Consider the following 19975-nt stretch of genomic DNA (forward strand, 5'->3'; position numbering starts at 1 on the left):
GCCGGATCTTCCCTCACAAAACTACAATCCCCACAATCCCTAGCTTTCCTGCTGTGAGTTGATGTTTATTGATTGGCTGCCTGAAATACAGTCTGGTCACGCCCCCTCTACTCGCCAATCACCAGCACACTGACACTCCCTTTGTTTCACAAGACATTTAGCTAGAGAATTGATAGCAACACACTGAGCATGCTCGACCTAACAAAGGCTCAGAACTACAGGTCGATGCCATGGTGATTTATGAGGAAACACAGCGGGTAGCAGAGGAAGAAAACTACTTTTATAACTACTAAACGGTAAATATGTGAAATTTACATTATATTAGGTAATTATTAATGATGAAATAGTCTAAAACATAACCGGAATACCCCTTTTAAAGGGGTTGTGTCACTTCAGCATTTATTATGTAGAGAAAGTTAATACCAGACACTTTTGTATTGTTGTTGTCCATATTACTTCCTTTTGCTGTCTGGATTCATTTTTCCATCACATTATACACTGCTCGTTTTCATGGTCACGACCTCTCTGCAATCCATCAGTGGTGGTCGTGCTTGGACAATACAGGAAAAAGCATCGGCCTATATGCACCCCCACGGTCTCGGTCACCAGAGAGGCCGGCACTTTTTCCTACAGTGTGCAAGCGCTTCCACCGCTGATGGATTGCAGGGTGGTGGTAACCACGGAAACGAGCAGTGTATAATGTGATGGAAAAATGAATTCAGCCAGCAAAGGAGACAATATGGACAATCACTATACATTAGTAAGTGCCTTGTATTAACTTTCTCTACATGATAAATGGCACTTGCAGAAGTGAGACAACCCCTTTAATTGACCTATATAAGGGTTTGAGCTAGGGCAGGGCAATTTTGCAAAAAAAGAAAAAATTTATTATTTTTGGAGGGGTAGTAATGAAAATAAAAGCAGTTCAGTTTAAATGTACAGTGTTCACTGTGTGGCATATCTAATGTTCATTTTTAGGTGAAGGGGGATTCAGTTACTTTGTTTTTACGTTGTTCATGGGGTGGTTTAAATAACATTATCTTTATTATACGGGTTGTGGAGAACATGACTATACCATAGAGTTGTATGCAGTAATAAGACAGAAGAACCACTGCCAAATTAAAATGATTCAATAAGGGGGTATGTCTGACAGTTCCACCAGTATCATTCAATCAGCAATGATTTATTTCCAGCATGTAATAAAGTTGTACTAAAGTTACCATCACTGCCCCTGCACACACTTTGACCATTACTGTCTCTGCACGCATCTTGATCTTCATGGACGGCCATCAGTGTCCCTGCACACACCTTGATCTTTATGGACGGCCATCAGTGTCCCTGCACACACCTTGATCTTCATGGATGGCCATCAGTGTCTCTGCACACACCTTGATCTTCATGGATGGCCATCAGTGTCCCTGCACACACCTTGATCTTCATGGATGGCCATCAGTGTCCCTGCACACACCTTGATCTTCATGGACGGCCATCAGTGTCCCTGCACACACCTTGATCTTCATGGATGGCCATCAGTGTCCCTGCACACACCTTGATCTTCATGGACGGCCATCAGTGTCCCTGCACACACCTTGATCTTCATGGACGGCCATCAGTGTCCCTGCACACACCTTGATCTTCATGGATGGCGCTCTTCGCACTGTAGGCAATCGCGTGTTAGACTGTCTGGAAGACTCCGTGCACCGCTTTGCTCATTCATAATGACAGTCGCACTATAAAACCTTCATCTGTATTGCCGACAGCTTCGCCTCAGTCTATGCACAGTACTGGAGCAGCCCCTGTCCCTATACTGCCCCTATACCTGCATCCTTTCAGCACAGTGTGGCTCTGCTATTGCCAGGACCCCCTCCTTCTCACTAGTTGAGTGCAGCCCCTTTTGTCTTTGCCTGCACTTAAACTGAGCCCATAGTTTTCCTGTCTCCTCTGCAGGTCCTCTTCTTCCGCCGGTTCTCCCCCTTCTCTCTCATGACTATGTGACAACTAAGCTCAAAGCGCACTCAGCAGCACTAGTCCCAGGCGCCAAACTAGCCTCCCCGATCCAGCTTTGACCCACCCTGTCCCCAGCTACAACCACTCCCTCTCTGACGCCTAACCACACTTTCCTCACTGGTCGCTAAAGCGGTGCTCTAAGCAAGAAGATCCAGTGAGGGGCAGAGAGGGAAACGAAGCCGGCACCTACAGTCGTCCCCTTCCCCCATCCAGTCACACTTGAAAATTCAATACGACACCGAAGGAACGAATTAATCAAATTAATTTGATTAATCTTCCACCCCTAGTTGGAGCTTAATTTTTATGTTAAAAAGCTCAAAATTTCCTGCTATCTTTCATTCAAACAGCCATAAAGTTAATTCTGACTTCCCTCTGCCACCACTGGGGGGAGCTTAACTTCCTGTATTCACAGTTGGTATCTTCTTCAAAATACCAATTGTGTATGCAGTGAGCTCATTAAGGGTAGGCCATCAATATCAAATCGACGAGGGCCGAGTATTGGCATCCCTGCCGATCAGCTGTTTGAAGAGAATGCTGTGCTTGTATGAACGCTGTGTCCTCTTCTCCGTTTACCTGCTTACCATCGAGAGCAGGTGTAATTACAGCTCCACTGTCCACATTCCATTCAATGGGACGGCTCCATCCTACTCGCTTGAATCGGAAGGAGCCGTCCTATTGAAGTCAACTGTGTAATATATTGTAATAAACTGTCTCTGAATTCACTGATCAGATCCGGACATGGAAGACGGAGCTGCAGCTTAGTGGGAGTGATTTATTTCACCCCAGAGCTGGGTAAAGCCACTTTCACACAATCAGTGTTTGGTCAGTGATTTCCATCCGTGACTGTGAGTCAAAACCAGTTGTGGAGGCTACACGGAGATCAGGCACCGATCAAACACTGAGTTTGTGAAAGCGGCCTAAGGCCTCTTTCACACGAGCGTGACGGATTAGGTCCGGATGCGTTCCGTGAAACTCTCACCATTTTGCAAGCAAGTTCAGTCAGTTTTGTCTGCGATTGCGTTCAGTGTTTTCCGCGCGGGTGCAATGCGTTTTGATGCGTTTTTCACGCACGTGATAAAAAACAGAAGGTTTACAAACAGCATCTCTTAGCAACCATCAGTGAAAAACGCATTGCATCCGCACTTAATTCCGGATGCAATGCGTTTTTCACTGAAGCCCCATTCACTTCTATGGGGCCAGGGCTGCATGAAAAACGCAGAATATAGAACATGCTGCGTTTTTCCCGCAACACAGAACTGATGCGTGAAAAACCGCTCATGTACACAGTAACATTGAAATGAATGGGTCAGGATTCAGTGCGGGTGCTATGTGTTCACGTCACGGATTGCACCCGCGCGGAAAACTCGCTCGTGTGAAAGGGGCCTAATAGTTCACCTGCTAATCCAGCTCGGGGAGAGAGAAATCGCCCAGTAGTAGCTGCAGACGCGTCTTGTCTCTGTAGTTCTTCCTTGCCTCCCCATAAACTTTAATGGTTTGTGTGCACATTTCACTTCCTCGTATGGATTTGCTCAGTCATTTTAGAGACTGTGATCAGTGCAGAGGTAAGGGGGAGGGAAAAAGGTATAGGAACAGACACTTTTCATTAAAAAAATATATTGCAGGGTTCACTATTATCACCTATACTACTGAATTATGAAATATAAAATAACATTTTAGGTGTTCTTCTACCCTTTACCTAAGAGGATGCCACAGTCTTGAGGGAAAACTGTATCATTGTAACATCTTTGAAGAGCATATCCTATTCCTTCCAGGGATGGTAGGACCTTACAATCTGAATTCGCGTGTCTGAGTAATGTTTGCGGCGGTGGCGACTACCTCTAGCATTCTACTCTCTGGCAAGCCTGTACAAAAGGCCTGTGCGTGTCACTTTAATTAGAATCTATTTGCTGTTGGATCGCAGCTTTTCCCATTATTTCTGCATGTTTTCTTGTTTCTTCTAGAGAAATGTAGAACTAAATAATTGTATTAAAAAGGGAGAGGGAGCGCAAAACGCTGCCGTGACGCCCGATTGAGCTCAGGCTGCTGAGCCTGTGTGACAAATTGCAGAAAATGACTGCAGAGCAGTGTTTCAAGACCATTATCTCCGCTGGGTGGATAACCATTTGCATTAGCGAGGGCCAGGGAGCAGGAGTCCTCAATGCTACTGCATTGAATGAAAGCGTTTGCATTGACTCTCCCCGCAGGCCGTCTTGCCTTTTGTCAGTATTTGCTTGATTGTGAGAAGCCTTTTTTTTTTTTTTTCTCCTCCTGACATTGTAGCCTCTGCAGCAGATCCGCAGTTCATGGGTGCAACTACAGAATGAAACCAGGCCTAATAGCGTCCCCTGTATTGGTGTATGACACTTTTTCTTGGCTTCTATCCATTTCAGTGGAGAGGTAGCATGCAGAGGTCACTCTACATTTTTTTTCAGAAGAGTAAAAATACTCCTCTTAGCATTTTGAAGGAGTGTTTTTAACCAAGGAGGAGTATGAAAGTTGCATTAATTCAAATAAATAATACGTAGGCCTACATAATGCTAAGAGGTTGCTGTTTGTGCAGGGAAATTATTAATAGTCTACTCTATAACTGTCTTCCATGCATAAATAGCAAATTTTAGACAATTTTGCATTTATCGGACAGAAGATAAGACCGAATCCCTAGCTTTCTTGAAGCACCATATCTTTCACTCAGGAACCAGAGCAGTAGAGCGTACAAAAGCAGTGGTGGTCTGGTGGCAATGCATGGCGAAGTGACCTCAGTGATGGGATGGAGATAGGAGCAGACTGGGAACTTAAAGTGGCCCTGGAAAAAATAAACTAAAAGTGGCCCTTTTGCAGTGGCTCCAAATTGATGGAAGGCAGGGCCAACACAAGTAGGCAGGGTCAGCAATACCATATTGTGGCACATTATACCACCCCAACAGAGCCAAATACCACAGCCCATGACAAAATACATCCCCAGAAACTTCCGGCAGCGAGGAGGGCTCAGGCAGCGCCCTGGGCACCAGGAAATTTCCCTGCAAGGTCTATGGCCAATCCGCCCGTGGATGTAGGAACGCAGAGTACCTAATGCTATGCCCCCTGCTCCTAGTCGCCTCCCCAACAAGTGTCTTTCATGAGTGTGCACATCAGTGATTCACGTATACTGTCTGTGGTCTCCGCTGGCTGCTCACTTATCCATTGACTGTAATCTATTTATATTACTCACTTACGGTATATAGCACTGACCTATTTCTCTGCAGTAAAGAGGCAGGGTGTTGTGTCCTTGGCTATATTCTTTATAGTTCAAGCTGCCCCCCCCCTTCCCCTTTCTGGGTTCTTGGTGTGTAGAACCTCCTATGCATTATGGCAGATGTGTGTCGGGGACCTTGCTTCATTCAGTCCAGCTGCACAGTCTCTGCAGGATGCAATTTATTGTATTTTTTTTATTACCACCACATGCTGCCCACCTCATAGCGCACTATAGTGTGTCTGTCCAGTTACAGTACTATTTAAACTGGAACCTGGCACCTCACTAATAAAATGGCAAAGTAGAGGTCTGCTGCACATGTGCCAGACGGGAGACCCAAGAGCCCCATACTGTGATTGGCCATAGTGGTAACTATGTTGAGTTGCCCACTGTAATAACTGCAAAAGTGGTCCACCAGGAATCTGCCTGGCTGGGCATATGGTTAGCCCAGGCCTGTCGGTAATTGTCAGTAATCGACACAGACTCATCCAGGCCATGAGGCCAATCATGTGCAGTCCACCAGCGGGAGGGCAGCCTGCTTCTTAGAGGACGTCTGGAGACTAGATGCATGTCAGTAAAGGCCTTGGAGCCTGCTGGACTGGTTGTTCGGCCATCTACAAGATGGAGTGGTGTGGCAGGCGCAGGCAGAAGACTGGAGGTGGGCCAGAACCAACAGCTAAGTGAGAGGCTGCCATGTTTGTTCCAACCACACAGAACACTGATTGTGGCCAGCGTCAGGACTCGAGGAGGAATCCTGTGTACTTAGGTGGCCGCTAGACTAGGCAGTTAGAGTAAATTATGCAATGTAAAGTGGCCAGGATGGGTGACCCACCCACCAGGAATCTGCCCAGTAGGGCCTGCCATTCACTGTGTGCTCATCAAGGGGATGGAAAAACTCATGCGTATTAATATGCTTGAGACTTTTTTTCAAAGCAAAAAGTTGGGAGTACTTTGCACCAAATTTAGCAACCAGCACTCATTGTTTGCTAAATTTGGTGCATCTAGAAATGCTCTATATTTTTTGGAGTGAATTTACAACTCTTTTTTTGGGACTTTTTTTTTTTTTTTTCTTGAAGGGGTTCTCCGGGAATTAAGAAAATGAAAATACTTAAATATTACTTTATTATAAATATATTCTCAAATACCTTTGATTATTTATAATGGCTTGTTTTGTCTGGGGAGCAATCATCAGGGGACACAAAATGGCCACTGTCCTATTAGTTCACAGAAAACCTGTCCTGATCACACATGAGGACAAGTTACTTCACAACACTGAGGTGAAGAGCTGCCTCATCCCCTTCTCTGCTCTGCTTGTCAGGGATTATCCTGAATACAGATGATAAGAACTTTAGCTGAATCTCTGGGGAATTTAGTTCATGAGGAGACATGAAGTACAGAGAGGACGGACAGGACAGACTGTGGTAATGGAGACTGTAAACAAGTGCTGCTGCTCATTAGCCACACCTCATCCTCCCCTCATGTATCCTCATCATCTCCATTCACACAGAGATTCACCTGTATTCAGGATCATGATTCCTGACAAGCAGAGCAGAGAGTAGGATGAGGCAGCACTATGGCTCATTGTGGTGAAGTCGCTTGTCCTCCTTTGTGATTTAGGACAGGTTTTGTGTGTACTAATAGGACAGCAGCCATTTTATTTTTCCTAATGATTGCTCCCTAGACAAAAGCCAGTCTAAGTAATGAAAAATATTTGTATATATTTATTATAAAATAATATTTATTTATTTATTTATTTATTACTATTTTTTATTCCTGGAGAACCCCTTTAAAGTCTCCATGACAAATCGGGAGTGAAACTCGCATGGGTTCCTGCACACACAAATTTGCCCTGGCATATTTTGGATCTGTCAGAATAACCCCATGCATTTTTTCAGGGCACCTATCAATTTTTTTATTTTTTGCATTTTAAAAGGATTTAGCAGTTTGTTTGCCCACTTGTGATTTCTTCATGGGGTTTTTCCCTTATAGAGAAGGTAGTGTGAAAATGCCTAAAAAAACACCAAGAGCTCCAGCCTGCTGCGTCTTAGAAAAGATGCCTCCTAAGGAACAAAAATGCTAAGAGCAAAAAAAAGTTGTGTCCGTTATTTCATATTTCCCACAGACCTTCAGCTAACATTTAAAGTTTGCTTCTTCTTTTTTTAAACACAAAAAAGCAGATGCAACAAACGCTGGTAAAAACACAAAAGTGAAGAAAAAAGCAACCTAAAAATATAAAAAGGCTAAGCTTGTAAGTCGTAATTCTGGATTGCAGGACGTGATAAATCTGTTCTTTCCCTTTCTTGAAAATAAGGAGCCCAACCCTAAAAATCAGCCCCCTACCATTATCCTTCCTCCTAGATTTACAGCATCCACTATGTAGGTAGGGATTTATAGACATTACTTAAAATGGCGTCTTGTTATCGTAGGAAAGGATGTTGATTCTAATATTGCTAATTCAAGAGCATTAAAGGTTCAGGGTGCGAAACCTGCAGGTAATGGATTACACCAATTTATATCCACGCCGGAGAGAACCTAGATGTGCCGCTAAATGCTGCATTATTTAGTAGCTCCTAGAGAATCGCGGAACACATGGCCACCTGTGCGTCCAGCAGCGAGCGGAATCTGTCCTGGTAAACGCAGGAACTCTGTCACTGTAACCTCCCCTCCTAGTCCTCCGCTGAGAGGGTAACCTTGTTAAAGGGTATCTCGCCTTCCAGCTTGGCTCAAGACTTGCTTTGTCAGCCAAGTCTGCGGAAATGGGTTAACGTGTCCGCGGGGGGAGATAAAAAGTATGAATATGAATGAGGCGGGATGCTGGTTTTTAGTACGCCAGCAGCTCTCAGCAGGGACAACCGCTCGCGCGCTCTCCCTCTCTTCCTCCGTCATCTTTTCTCATTCCTCTTCCCATTCCCAACACCCCCCCCCCCCCCTCTTTTTCACCTCCCCTGACAGGCAGGGACCCCGCAGCTTGGCTATTTTTAGAAAGTCATTCAGAAAAGCAGCCAAGCGCAGAGCATCGCAGTATTCGGCGGCGAGGTGCAGGGGTTTGGTGATGACTTGTGAGGGATGAACACTTTAAAGGTATTAAGCACGGGTGTTAATGCAGCCAGACACTGCAGCACCTCCAATAAATAGAGGAATTAACCCTTTTGTTGCTGCCTGAGGGTGAATGGCGACTTTCTAATCCATATCCCCCCCCCCCCCCCTTCCCGGTCTCACTAGTCCTTGCCCTATCTTTGCTGACATGGAAAATTTCAAGGGCATGGTGCTGCGTGGAGAAGAAAGTCGCAGGATAACCTTGACGAGCGTGGCTAAAACGCAGTGAAGAATAATCTTGACGAGTCTTTGCTGTATCGTGGTTATTTTTTTTTTTTTTTTTTTTTTTACGTTTTGATTTTCCTAGTTTTTAAACCTGCGTCGCTTTGACGTCAATCATTCGATGAAGATAAACCTCTTCACGCTTGGACGTGTTTGAGGACATATTAAAGGCACAGTAAATATCAGTCATTAAGGAGTTTGTGCTGAAGGCGGTTGTAGGAGATTAGAAAAAAAAAGGGAGTCCGCTCCTCATACTGCCAGAAATGACACCGCTTGTCCTTGGGCTTTGTGTGGTATCGCAGCTCAGCCCCGTGGACCGAGAAGGCCCAGGTTTGCTGCAGTTTTTGGAATATGTTGGTGTTATGGAAATAAAAGATTGATTATTATTAGATGGAGGTTTTCTGACTGCAGGGTTTTGTTTGTCGTCTGTTACCATGGAGATGCATAGAAAGTTTTCATCGGGTCATATTGCAGCATTTGATTATAGAGGCAGTAAGGCATTTAAAAAAAAAGTTGTGAAGGTATGCCTAGCCTTCAGGAATTATATTCTGTTTCTGGGAAATCTGGATGACCTCCAATATAGCAGCCATTTGTCCCGGAAGCCAAGTTTGTCATGTTATGCAGGAGCTGAAGATTTCCCTGCATTAAAGGGGTTCTGCAGTTTTTTTAAACTGATTATCTATCCTCTGGATAGATTATCTCTATCTGATCGGCGGGGGTCCCCCGAGTGTCAGACCCCCGCCGATCAGATGCTGATGATCTATCCAGCCGATAGATCATCAGTTTAAAAAAAACTGCAGAACCCCTTTAACGAGGCAGATTGTGGATGCCATATTGGTGGCTCAGTGGTTAGCAGCAATGGGTCCAAATCCAAAAAAGGATGACATCTGCATAGAGCAGGGGTGCTCAACTTGCGGCCCTCCAGCTGTTGCAAAACGACAACTCCCAGCATGCCTGGACAGCCTACAGCTATCAACCTACAGCAGGGCATGGTGGGAGTTGTAGTTTTAGAACAGCTGGAAGGCCGTATGTATGCTCTCCCTTGTGCTTGTTACGTTCCACAGGTAAGGACTTGGTTTACATAGCCGTTGGTAGAGCTCCCCCATATGTGTTGTCACCCACCTTTTTCTATACCCCATAAAATAAACACTTGCGTAAGTTGGCCATACCCATAAAATAACTGTTGGGAGACTCCTATCTCTCCCTCATCTATACATAGAGCTGCTGCCAGACAACTGGTGTTATCTCCCCAAGAACAAAGGGATTGGGCATGTTGAGATCCAACAGCCCAATCGTTATGTTCCCCAAAAGCAGAGTTCGAAGGCCCTTATACAAATTAGATGGTTGGCTGGTCCTGCTGAAATTACCATGTCCACCTGATACACATCTCAAATGTATGGCGGCTTTATATTCTCCATATTCTGCAGTTTCTACAGGGCTGAAAAGTCTGCGCATTTTGAGGTGTGACACAGGCTTAGTTAGCCCAACCCTTGAAACGCATTGCCTTTTTTCAGTAGACCTGTTCCGGCCAGCTGCCATTGGTTGACCTCTCTTGATGACAACTCATCCGGTTCCTTAAGTTTTTCTTGCATATTTCTGCCACAGTTTATTGAATCACCTTGGTCGACACAACAATCGTACCATTAGCTGTGCCGTGAAGGTCCAGGTAAAATAGAAATACACCGTACACCTCAGAGGGGCAGCAGCTAAGTGGTTTAGACAGGAATTGGTGATATTTTTGAGTTGGTAATCCCTAGTACCCGGTATGGGTTATGGCTCATTTGTTCTATAACATTCAATATGTTTTACACTTGCATATCTTTGTGTTCTTTTTTTCACCTGTCCTATAATCACTGCCTCTGTCCACTGAACCATCAGGCGATACTACTCTGGGCTGGATCAGAATAAAGCTCAGCATCATAATGGCCTCCAGCTGTTTTGCAGATTCTGTTCAGTTTTAGATAAAAACATGCAGTTGTGTCTATGTAATGGATGCCTTCAGCGCTTCTCCTTGCCATTTGTAAATGTTTAATGGCAATTAATTTTTAAACGCACGATTAATAATTGAGACTGAAAACACCATTTACATGCTGGGTAGTAATGAAGACTTCTGCCGACTTTCTTATATCCCCTTGTTTTGTTCAGATATTGTTTGGTTTTGGTAGATTTTTTATATATATATAATATTTTTTTTTTATGTAGTCCCCTATTATGTGTAGTAAAGGGGTGCAGTTATTTTGTGAACTCAGAGGGTTTGAGATTATTAAAGCCCCTGCTTGATACAGCAAAACCAGACATATCATACAAATACATGTAGTCAACCAAAACATAGCCGCTTTTTTCGAAAAACAGCACCACGCCTGTCCACAGGGTGGGTCTGGTACTGCAGCTCAGCCATACGAGCAGCCATTTCAGTGGAGCTATACTGCAGTGCCATGGACAACCCATGGACAGGTGTGTCTAAAAGAAAGCAGCCATGTTTTTCTAATCCTGTACAAGGCCTGCGCATCATGCCGAGGGCTGGCTGTGTCCCCCATGTGTCTAGTGATCATTGCATTTAATGCACATTCAGACACCTCTCTAAATGTCTCCAAGAGAAGAGTAGGAACGTAAACTAGGGGTCATAGGAAAGGGAGTATTGCTGCAGGATCAGACAGTGCATGTTTTTCCGTGGTGTGTAACCAAGGAGATGCATAGGTCTGCATAGTAGCTGTGCACCCAAAACGGTAGGAGATAGTTTGCAAATAGTTGCCTACTTGGTCATATCCTTTAAAATCAAACTGCAAACGAGCTGCATGCATTCAAGATGGTGTCAATGTACCCCTTGACGTACATAACAACAATACAGGTTATTCCCATTGCTTGAGACCCTGTCAGGGTGGAGTCGCACATAATGTGTTTTGGGGAAAAATGCCTTGTTTTTTATTATATTTTTTTTAAACAAAAATGCTGTGGCCAGATGTTCACTGAAAGTCGGGAAATTAGGTAGCGCACTACAAACGTCCTTTTATTTTTTATTTTTTTCGATCCATGGAATTATTTCCAGACGTCTATGGAAAAAAAAGCGTGTGTGAACTAAGGCTACTTTCACACTTGCGCTTGATCGGATCCGTTCTGAACGGATCCGATCATATTAATGCAGACGGAGGCTCCGTTCAGTACGGATCCGTCTGCATTAATAACTTAGAAAAATTTCTAAGTGCGAAAGTAGCCTGAGCGGATCCGTTCAGACTTTCAATGTAAAGTCAATGGGGGACGGATCCGCTTGAAGATTGAGCCATATGGTGTCATCTTCAAGCGGATCCGTTCCCATTGACTTACATTGTAAGTCTGGACGGATCCGCACGCCTCCGCACGGCCAGGCGGACACCCGAACGCTGCAAGCAGCGTTCAGCTGTCCGCCTGGCCGTGCGGAGGCGAGCGGAGCGGAGGCTGAACGCCGCCAGACTGATGCAGTCTGAGCGGATCCGCATCCATTCAGACTGCATCAGGGCTGGACGGAAGCGTTCTGCTCCGCTCGTGAGCCCCTTCAAACGGAGCTCACGAGCGGACAGCAGAACGCTAGTGTGAAAGTAGCCTAAGCCTTACTAGAGTTCGATTACTGAATAATTTCTTATTTCTCTCTTAATAACCAAGCCATGGTGCTAAATTATTCTGTGGTTTCTGTAGCTACCCAAGATCAGGGATAAGTCCCCCTCACTCAAGCCGGCCAGACACCTGTCCTCAGACCTGGAAGGAGATTCTGGAACGTTCTTCCAACCTGGTTTCCTATGAAACAATTGAAATGGTTCATTTTTTGTATGAAACCATGACTCGGTGGTCCCCACGTCGGTACTCTCATCCGGGTGCAACCTATAGTTCATTGCAAGCGTTAACTGGTCAGTGGAGTCCGCGGTCTGGTCCCGTAACCTCTGGACTCGCCGTACTCCACCCTGTTAGGTATTCTCATGTTCCTTGAATGCTTCTCTTCGTTCCTATGACCTTCAGCCGGAGATGAGAGGAGGGAGAACTCTCCCTTTCCATTTAATCTACATTACACAGCCGCTGCTCTGGAAAATCCCTCAAGAAGGCATTTTGTGGGGAGGGTGGGCATTCACCTGCCAGCTGCCGGAGTCAAACGGCTTACACAGAATTGCTGTCGAATGTGAATGCTCCAACTTCCCCAGCATTCATGAATAGAAATGGGGCTTCATTAGCTTCAGCATGTGTTCACTTTTACTGCCTGCACAGCTCATCTTTCCCTCATTAACCCCTTCAGGGTCTTCAGTATCTCAACATAGCTTGGAATGAATAGTCCAAAAAAGCCCAGTTGCCCGGGGCCCTATCTCTAGTGTGGAATTATTGGTTAGGATCTAGAGGTCTGATGTGTATTACCTTTCTATAGAATTCAGTAAGGTGTAGGACTTTATTCGATGGATGTTAAGGGCATTTCTTCTTACTATTCTAGGTCCATGTCCCTGTACGTAGGGGGCAGTATAAACGCAAGTTTGTTTTGGGATGGATAAGATATGGGTGGAATGGAACCGTGTTTCTGTGAACTAGAAATACGGACAGCAGCAGCTCCCTTTGTGGTGCCCTTCCATGAACGCCATTTTTGCTCAGTGTTTTTTAAAATTTTGAACACATGTACTGTCTTCGGTAGTCCCATAGAGTTAGATCTAAGCAGTAGGGTGCGTGCTCGACCTGCCACCCCAACAGGCCAGGGAAACAAGACGCCCCGTTCTCTTCCAGGTGTCCGACCTCCTCCAATCTGTTCGATATCACCATGTACTAAAGATAGGGGATAACTTTAAAACTTGACACAACCCTTTTAACTGGACACCCTTTTGTGAAGTTGCAGTCCTGAATTTCTTCATTTGTAGATAATTTGTCTAACCATGGATTCATGTAGATTGTACAGGTGTTTAGCAATGCTTTTGTAGCCTGTATGTGTCTCCATAACACACCTTCTGAGGTATTCTGAAAGTTCTCACTAACCAATGATTCTTTAGAAGACCAGATTTGACAGTAACCAGGCTTTGTGTGCCTTTATTTCATGGACAAAACACCTGTTCCAATCATATGTCCTTAAAGGTATTATCTAAGATGCCGCACTGGCCGGTACTTCCATCCTCATGTGACATACATTCGGCACATGATTCCAGCCCAGGATTAAAACCTGCAATTTAAATCTCACATTAACATTTGCCAGTTAGCTCTTGGATACTTAATTGACACAGAGGTTCACTTAATTTTCTCCCTTCACTGCAGATGTTTACTCAGTGTGCACAAGAAGACCTCAGTACACCCGACCGTATGTATTTTGTGGTCCGAAAATTGTGTATCCACAAAATACAGATACCATTCGTGTTGCATCCACGTTTTTTTGCAGACACATTGACTTCAGTGGGTCTGTGGACATGTTCTTTCTTTTTACAGAATGTTCTATATTTTTGCAGAAAGGACATACGGAGGCGGGTGTCCGCAAAATGTGGACCATGGACCGTTAAAGTCAGTGGGTCCACAAAAACCATTTTCGGACGGCATACGGACCTGTCATAAATTGTTGAAATCATGACCTGGTGAGTCATGATTTCAAGAATTTATGACAGACAACATCCGTATTTTGTGGATACACGATTTGCGGAGTGCAAAACAGATACGGTTGTGTGCATGGGTCTAATAAACTGTTTGTGGTGTGTGTTACTAGTTTTTTGTTTTTTTTATTGTACGTCTATAATTGTGACTTTGATAACATTCAGACCAGTTAATACAGAAATCCAGGAAATGCCATAGGGTTCACTTACTTTTTCTTGCAGCTTAATGTCCCTCAAGAGCTAGAATTGAAGGTTATGTAGGAGCACTATGAATCACATGCCCAATGATTGGAGAAAAGTGCTGATGGTGCACTCCTCCAGCTCAGCCACCCCACCATCTAATTCGGATGGACAGCGGACTCTTAGCACCTGGTCTAACTCTATGTGTTGTCTCTGACATAGACCAGTAGAGTTCAGTAGTCACTTCCCTGACCGTTCCCAATGTCTGAATGCAGTATGGTGCTACTTGAGCCCATTTCAGCTCCTCGGTCCTTCACCTTTTCTCATGTTCTTGCTGCAGCCATTGTGAAGGTAGAGAAGATGTGCAGCCCGTAAAAGTGACACACATCACACCGATACACTACACTGGGTACAAACACCTATTTTCAGCTTGGAAAGACTTGTCACTTCATTTCTGTATCATTCGTGACCCGAAGCTGAATGCACACAGTCAGCAGGAGCCCCCCCACTCCACTGACATTAGGAGAAGTGAAGAGAGACGCTAAGATAATGGGAGACATATTAACGAAAACTATCCCACTGAGAGTGGAAGTGTCAGCAGACCCGCCAGACAGTCTGTGCATGGTGATGTGACATGTTCATCATTCTGGAGATTGGCTCTCAGTATGAAGAAATGCATTCAAATGGGAAATCAAGCTGAAATATGGGTCTAATGCAGTCCTAGAGGTATCCACCCTGACAAGCCGGGCTCGATTACCATCTATGTGTAAATGTAGCCTTAAAGAGGGCGGTCACCTCTCCTGACCTGTCTGATTTAGGGTACTTTCACACTAGCGTGGCTGGATTCCGGCAGGCAGTTCCGTCGATCCAGCAATTTGTATGCAAACGGATACCATTTATACACTGATCCAGATGTGGATCCGTCTCACAAATGCATTGCAATACCGGATCCGTCTCTCCGGTTGTCATCCGGAAAAACGGATACGGTATTTATCTTTTTCACATTTGTAAAAGTCTGCGCATGCGCAGACTGCAAAACCGGATCTGTTTTTCCGGAACACTTAGGGCAGGATCCGGCATTAATGCATTTTATTGTAAAATAATGTCTGATCCGGCATTTCGGCAAGTGTTCCAGAATTTTGGACGGAGAAACTACCGCAGCATGTTGCAGTATTTTCTCCATCCAAAAACCGTACAGTTACTGAGCTGATACATCCTGATCGGATTGCTCTCCATTCAGAATGCATTAGGATAAAACTAATCAGTTTTTTTTCCGGTATTGAGCCCCTAGGACGGAACTCAATACTGGAAAAGAAAAACGCTAGTGTGAAAGTACTCTTAGAAAATACTTGCATTTTCCATGGAAAAACAATTCTGGAGCATCTTTTCTATTGTGCCATTGCTCTATTATTCCTTCTGGAAATGTATGAATAAATTGCCCAGTGGGTGGTACCATTCCCATGTCAATGACATTGTCAGCAATGATTGGACAGGGTAACAATACTCCTTTAAGGACCATAATGCATGGTAGCATAATATGGCATGTAAATTACTCCTGGAGGGGAGAATAAATTGGGTTAAAAATATTCTAAATTTTTCAACCCAGCACCTGGATCTGAATACTTTCGTAGTTTCATGTAATTAAAAATTTGATCTAGCCAGTGAGCTATTCAATATAATGTCAGCATAGCGCCACCTGCTGTTTGTTCTTTTCCTTCTTTGTCCACCTCACTGAGAAGGTCGCACATGCCTAGTTGAAATCTTCATCTGACACCAGCTATATCTTCTATAAGAAGCTGTGCCAGTTCCCTCTGAGCTGCCAGCCTAAAATAAATCTAGCAGAGAAATGTGTAAAGGGCTGGTTCAAGCTTTGTTAGAGATTGTCACCTACTATATATTGTCTAATTTTCATTTTTTACATCAATCCTAGGATAACCCCTTTAAGATGAGTAGTTTACATTACAATGGTCATCCATACTACAGCCAGCGTATGTCACCATGCTTTCCTAGACTCCCTCACCTTGTATCACTGCTTGATGCAGCTTATCACCATTCAGGGGTCTGGGAAAGCTGGGTAAAGACCCCCTAGTAGCTGTAATGGTGACTCACTTTTCCCGAAGCAGTGTAAGTAAAATGTCAAATTTGTAGGGTGCCGCAGCCTGTATTTATAGTCCTTCTTTTAGATGGTTTTCAATTTGTGTTACAGAAGTACGACTCCCAGCATCTGGCTCTCAGGGCATGCTGTGAGTTGTAGTTCCACAAGATTGGAGATCACCATTTTAGGGTGGTCCGTGCCGTCCTGGTTATGTTTTCTCCATTGTTCCGCAGGCTGCGGAGGGCTGGGTGGGTGACACTTTTATTTCCATATTAAATAATAGCTTTTGACCTGGAATGATTCATGGGGGGACGGGGCGAGCAGCAGGCGCTGAATCCTCCTGTGACACCGTCATTTACATGATGAAGTGAGGGGAGATCTGCACAAATCATTCCTCTCCGTTTTCTTGCAGCGACTGTTATTTCAGTATAAATGTGCCGCAGTTAGATACTGATTAAAGGGTCGTATGTCTCACGTCCGCACTTCACAATGGGACTGAAAAGGGTCATCACATCCTTCTGTGGACCCCGCTTTTTTTGTCCCCCGGGGTTCAGTTCATGCTGCTAAGACCCCCCTGTGATCAGTTGTTATCGAAATGATAACTTTGCAGCCGGAGAAAACGGTCATAATTTTAGGCTATGTTCACATTGCAGATTATTACACGCCGAGAACTGCATGGTGTCTGCGCTGAAACCACCTCCCATTGTTTTCTATGGGAGTCTACACCACCGTTCATGCAGTTGCGGACTATATATGTGTGGCTTTCTAGACTGTGCCAGGAATAGACATGTCCATTCTTGGCGCTCTTTCCTTGCGGACACCATGGGAAAAAACTGCAGCTGGAGTCTGCTCCTGATTGAGCTCCATTCATTTGGGGTTGACCGTGAGCGGCTGTCCGGCACTGAAATTGAAAAATGAGGCAGATACTGTGACGCCATATAAACGTAGCCTTGAAGGAACACTTCAGGAAAAACTGATACTGTGTTATCCCAAGTGCAGGGCCAGAGGGGGCGGAGCATGACACATATAATCCAAAAAATACCAGAGAGAAAAGACATGTGCTGCCCCTTGAAGGTCATCTCTAGCTTTAAGACATCGCAGTGGTTTTTCTGGGGTTTCTTTACATTTCCGATGGTCCCCACTTACATATAGTGTGCAGTGTGATACAGCTGTACATAACCGTGCGCTCTATAGCTGCACCTACTGCAGCTGGGATTTACAAAAATAATTTCCATGCGCTCTTTTAGGGAATTCTGGTTTAATAGAGAGGTCTTTTGTTCCAGATCCTCATCTATAGTCCAGACTAGAGAGCAGCCAAGATTGTCTCTTGCTCTGGAGGACCTGTCCTTGTCTACATTACACAGACGATTGATTGAGTTGAGTGGGCACTGTGTAATGCTTCATTTCCCCTATGGTGGTGCTGCAATGAAACTGAACTGCCAGGATTCCCCACAGATCACTGGAGGTTCCAGCAGGGGGACCATTCGAACATGTAGAGATTGTCCAAATTGGCGAACTACTTTAAGGCCAAAGGCGAGCATGTTAAATGCAAGAAACTTGCTACGTGTTGCAGTGCGAGTTCCCGTTCTGACCGCCGCTCCTCTGACAGAATCGCGCAGCATTATAATGCTTTATAGTGCTGTGTGTCCCTGCTAGACCTGTATCTACTGAATTACACTGACGGCAGAGGAGCGGAGGTCAGAATGGAAACTCACACTTCAACACGCAGCGAGTTTCTCACATTGAACGCACTCATCTATGTCTGCCCTGCGGGTGGATTGACACATGGCAGATTTTTTGCAAAAATTTCTGCGACTGTCCCTCTTCTTTTGAATGGGGATTGTGGCCGTCCAGTTTCTGCATCAAAGCATGCTTCATTTGAGTTCACCTTTTAAAGGGATTGTCTGAGTAGTACCGATGACCTATCCTCAGTCACTCCTGCCGATCGGCTGTTCGAGGAGTCTATGGCGCTCCAGTGAGCACCATGGTCTCCGCAGCTTTCAGAGTATGACACCGTCCTTTTATATAGCGGCTGTGCTTGGTATTGCAGCTGAGCCCCATTCACTTGAATTGGACTGAACTGTGCCTAGTCCATGTGACCGAGAGGCTGCGGCACTCATGTAGCACCGCTGCCTCTTCAAGCAGCTGATGGGCATCTCGCCAGGGCACTCCTCCGTGACACATGCCCAAGACTGCATCAGATCGGGTTCACATTGTCATTTCCGCTTTTCGGTTCCATCATAGGAAAATGATGGCGTGCTGGAGCCATCACATGTGGTCCCCGAAGGACCGCTTTGACATTTATTGGGGTCTATTTGGTTCTGTCATGGTTACCGTAAAAATAGGGCTGCATGCAAATGTGACCGAATTTGTGACAGGCTCAGAATGGAGCATCCAATGCAGATGTGAACACAGCCTAAGGTGTCTGTCCTATATATGTTGTCTATATGGTTATGTAACCATTTATATCGTATGTATTCCAGGCTGCAGCATATGCCTCAGAAGATGGTGTTTTGACAGAAGCCATGATTGATGCCCGCGTGGCCGATGCTATCCGGCAGCACCAACAGAAGATGGAATGGCTGAAAGCAGAGGGCAAGGAAGAGGGGAAGGAGCCTGGAAGAAACCCTCTCATTCCTCATTTGGAGGGGACACCTGTATGAAAGGTCTAGGTGGCCACTCAAGGGCCTCAGCTTCGTGACACACGAGATTTGCCTATCACTGCACATAGCCTATATCTGCGAGGACAAAGTGGAGCAATGGCCGCCTCCTAGTCCAGGAGGTTACAGTCCGGCAGAGGCTACAGTTCTTCCATTCAGGAAACCGCCATATCATCTTCACCATTCATTCCCTAATGAACTTGTCTTTATAATTTTTTTACTTGTTTTAGGGTACCCATAATTATTAATGTCTAAAAATGTCCGACGATCATTTTAAACCTGAGTGAAGCTGCTGCAGAAAAGTGATCTCTTGGTGAATGTAGAGAATATGTCATTGTTACATGCGTATATATATAAAGATGATGAACTCGGCTGTCCAGAGTTCTTTATTATTCTGTGTATGTAGTGTGCTGCCCAGTAGGACCTAAAGGCTATGTACACCATCGCGGGCATTTTACTCATTTTGGGCTAAAAATGTATTTTCACTTGATCTTTATTAAAATTATTCAGCCATTCTGTGGGAAAGGGTTAAAGGGGTTTTCTGATATTTTGATACTGATGATCTATCCTCAGGATAGGCCATCAGTATCTGATTGGTGGGAGTCCAACACCCGGGACTCCCGCCGATCAGCTTTTTGAGAAGGCACCAGCACTCCTGTCAGCGCTGAAGTTTTCTCGCAGCTTACCAAGCTGACCGCCGTATATTGTGTAGCGGCTGTGCTTGGTATCGCGCTCAGCCCCATTCACTTCAATGGGGCTTAGCGCAATACCAAGCACAGCCGCTATACAATGTACGGCACTGTTCTTTGTAAGCAGGGAGAAGGCCCGCTAACAGGAGCGCCAGTGACTTCTCCAACAGCTGATCGTCGGGGGTCCCAGGTGTCTGACTCCCACCGATCAGACACTGATG

The 19975-nt window shown here is 45.0% G+C and overlaps 1 protein-coding gene across 1 annotated transcript in view; it reads left to right on the forward strand.

The window, feature by feature from the left end:
* Window positions 1-19437, forward strand: part of ATAD3A (ATPase family AAA domain containing 3A) — a 100513-nt gene extending 81076 nt beyond the window's left edge. The window contains exon 16 of the mRNA XM_040428041.1: window positions 18889-19437. Coding sequence (XP_040283975.1) covers window positions 18889-19068 — 180 coding nt within the window. The 3' untranslated portion in view covers window positions 19069-19437. The remainder of the gene's footprint in view (window positions 1-18888) is intronic.
* The last annotated feature ends 538 nt before the right edge of the window (window positions 19438-19975 follow it).

This window comes from Bufo bufo, chromosome 1, assembly GCF_905171765.1.
Source record: "Bufo bufo chromosome 1, aBufBuf1.1, whole genome shotgun sequence".
In the NCBI taxonomy this organism is placed as follows: Eukaryota; Metazoa; Chordata; class Amphibia; order Anura; family Bufonidae; genus Bufo; species Bufo bufo.